The 3,778-nt window shown below is 40.5% G+C and overlaps 1 protein-coding gene across 1 annotated transcript; it reads right to left on the reverse strand.

The window, feature by feature from the left end:
• Window positions 1-991: 991 nt before the first annotated feature.
• LOC117175486 lies at window positions 992-1,597 on the reverse strand. Its single transcript, XM_033365193.1, has one exon. It carries the CDS (start codon window positions 1,595-1,597, stop codon window positions 992-994), a length of 606 nt encoding a protein of 201 aa, XP_033221084.1.
• Window positions 1,598-3,778: the final 2,181 nt, after the last annotated feature.

Here is a 3,778-nt window from a genome sequence, read left to right on the forward strand (position 1 = left end):
GCACATAGAGTCGCAAATGGATTAGGAGTGAGCAAAATGCATCAAATCTTATCTATCTCGAGTACTCACTCCTGAAAGGATGGATTAAGAAAGCACAAGAGAAAAACTTTCGTGAACAGCCCCTCGATAAGAGGATGCACGGTATCTTCCACAGAAATGTGGAGGATCAGTCAATGTCATGTGAGCTAACGTTTGCTTTCCTTAAATCGCCCGGACTAAAGTCTGGTACGGAGGGTTTCATTTTAGCATGCTAAGACGGTGTCATTTCGACCTTAACATACCGTCGCTACATTTTGAGCCAAGACATTTCCGATGACAGCTGCAGGGCGTGACATGCACATTTGAAGTTTCACTGGTTAGGGTCGTTGAATAAATGATAACTGTTTTTAATAGGGTAAGAATGATTTGGCGATGAGGCCGTGGTTTGCGACTAGGCAGATGATAAGACTTCGTTGTAGTCGACAACGGACGCGAGGAAGCTCCGCCGCATCGGGATTTGTCTTAGAAAAATGATTTCTTGAACGACCCGAACCCGACAGAAAAACGAAGACGATTGACTAGCGCCTGAGCAGTTCCGGTTGCTCGCGCATGCGCACGCCTTGAACCTTCAGGCAGATTCACATTATGACCTTAATTCTAATAGAGCAGAGTTAGATATAAAGATAGTTAACACGAAAACGTCTATTTACATTTATCCTTAACCTAAGATCAGTCATTTTAACGATAACTAAAAATAAAATTTTAAAGAGATACAGCATCGATTGGTAGAGCTCTTTGGTTTGTTTGAAAATAATTCTCTAACAACTAGTCAAGTTATATTGCCTTTGTAAACGCCGCTGGCTGTCTTCACTGATGCAACTCGAGCGATGTCGTTGCTCCCAGGAAACACCTCGAGGATCATACCCAGTGGCCATCTCGTACATCCCAAATTATTTTGCATCAGGATAACTACGGACCCAACCTTTAGTTGAGAGGTGGATTTTTGCCATTTTTAGCGGGTTTGTAATTCATTGAGGTACTCCTTGTACCACCTTTTCCAAAAATCCTGTTGAGCTTTGGTGATGAGGTTATACGTTGAAAGTCTGTTATCTGGAACGGAAATTAGATTTTTCTCAGGCAAGAAATTGAATGGTCGACCTATCAATAGATGAGCAGGAGCAATAGCTAACGGGTCGTCGGGATCAGCTGAAAGAGCGTATAAAGGTCGAGTATTGAAGATGACTTCAATTTCGATTAAGAGAGTGTTCATTTGCTCATAAGTCAATTTTTGATCTTTCAATAAGCGTTTTAAATGATGTTTGAAGCTCTTTACAGCTGCTTCCCAAATACCGCCAAAATGGGGAGATAGAGGTGGATTGAAATGCCACTCTTTTCGTTTAGATAAAGCAAAGGATCCTATCTTTTTTTTAAACTCTTCAGTTTCAAAGAAATCATAAATCTCGCGAAGTTCCTTATTGGCCCCAACAAAATTGGTACCATTGTCCGAATAGATGTGTTCTGGTACTCCCCTTCGTCCAATGAATCTACGCAAAGCTGCCAAAAAGCCTTCTGTTGAGAGATCGGTCGCAAATTCGATGTGGACCGCTTTGGACACCATGCAAATGAAAACACACCCATACGTTTTGAGAAAACTTCTATTGCGATATTTCTTTTCTTTACTGAGAATCAGAGTGAAAAAATCTACCCCTGTACGACTAAAAGCTGGAGATTCTGTCAGAATCTTTCGCGGAGAGTATATAAAAAGTTGTTTGAATACCAAAATGCATGTTAACTTCATGACATTCTCGAATGATCATGTCAGTCATCGGATGTTTACTAGGTAACAACAGAGGATGTTTTTGATTATAATTGATATCTGCTTTCTTCAACCTACCGCCTACACGAATGAGACCAGACGCATCAAGAAACGGATTTAATTTATCTAATTTCGTAGTCTTTCTATACGCGACGCTGATTTCACTGGGAGTCGGTTCTCGAGCGGTGGCGAGAAGTTTGATTTCCTCCGAAAATCTCTCATGTTGGATAATTGCGATTAATCGACATTCCGCATCAATAATCTCCTGACATGACAATGGACGATTTATTTCAGATTTTAAGTTCTTCCAACGTAGAAAATAAGCGACATACCTTATAAGTCGTTGAAATGATGAGACGCGAGAATATGTGTAGTCGCACGTCCCTGTACTGAGCAAACAAATACCCCCCTTTAAACCTGGTTCTTCAATCGATGGTAATTCAACCAATCTAGGGCATTCTTTTTCAGGATAAGCTAACCATCTAGGACCTGCAATCCAAAGCGAGTTTTTGATGAAGTCTGATGGTAGTTGTCCTCTAGAGATTTGCTACAAACAAGATTGACTGAAACGACACCCCTTGAATCTAAAGCTCTGACAAAAAGACATGCCCCATAACCCTGAAAGCTCGCATCACAAAATCCGTGGTTCTCGGCCTCGATTGGACTCACACACAATAAATTTCTAGGCATCGAAAAATTCTGCAGACAAGGGAGTTGGTCAATCCACGCTTTCCATTTGGTGTGGATGTCTTAAGGTAGCAATTCGTCCCAAGTGATCTTAGATTTCGAACAATCCTGTATTAGAACCTGAGCATGAATCGACAAAACGAACGAATCAGCCGCGTTGAAATCTCACATACACACACACATCTCGACGCGTCGATTGGTATTTTTGTAGATTTTTTATTGCTCGATGAGCGTAAGAACGATTTGGCGACCAGGCCGTGGTTTGCGACTAGGCAGATGATAAGACTTCGTTGAAATCGAGAACGGACGCAAGGGAGCTCCGCCGCACCGTGATTTGTCTTAGAAAAAACGATTTCTTGAACGACCCGAACCCGACGGAAAAACGAAGATGATTGACTAGCGCCTCAGCAGTTCCGGTTTCTCGCGCATGCGCACGCCTTGAACCTTCAGGCAGATTCACATTATGACCTAAAGCCCGATTCACAACCGTTCGAGTTTCTATGTTGCAACGGAACATACTCCCCGGAAAGGCTTCGATATGAGCTTGATTACATTCAACGAATAGAGCAGAGTTAGATATAAAGATAGTTAACACGAAAACGCCTGTTTACATTTAGCCTTAACGAGGGAAAAAGAAATTCCCTAATGTTTTATTTGTTTCTTTTTCGATTTTAACAGGTGCCGGTATTGATTTGAAGTTTCCCATGTAAAATGCATGGGAAAAATCACTTTTTTGAGTTTTTGGACTAATTGTTTAAGGTTCAAAAAAATGTGACGGGAAAGTATGGGAGCCTGTAGAGAATTATACAAAGAAGAATTTCATGTATCATATATATGGGTCTAGTGAATACATTTATTATCATTGGTTAATTAATTTTCAATTACACAGCCACACAAAAAAAAAGTGTGCGGATCTGATAACAAGACACACGTATTCCTATGGATTTTGGGACGCTTAATTCAAATTCGGTATCAAAAATCAGACATCACGTCATGGTTGAGCCATAACCTCAAAAAATGACGAAAAATCATGCACTGAGGCAAATAAATTTCAAAATAATGCCAGTGATGCCAATTTTCACTTCAAAAACATGTCGACAACTGTGAAAAATCAACCCTAGCCTGATATCAACTTATTTAACATAACTTTACCCAACAGAACCTGACCTCACCTAACCTGAATTATCAGAATATATTGATTGAACTACACGTAAAGCTCTGGAAGCATATTTTCCCAGTAGCAAATGTGTGCTACATCGAATGGGTCAACTCGAGCCTAACCTAGAAATAAATCTA

This window comes from Belonocnema kinseyi, chromosome 6, assembly GCF_010883055.1.
Source record: "Belonocnema kinseyi isolate 2016_QV_RU_SX_M_011 chromosome 6, B_treatae_v1, whole genome shotgun sequence".
Taxonomy (NCBI): Eukaryota; Metazoa; Arthropoda; class Insecta; order Hymenoptera; family Cynipidae; genus Belonocnema; species Belonocnema kinseyi.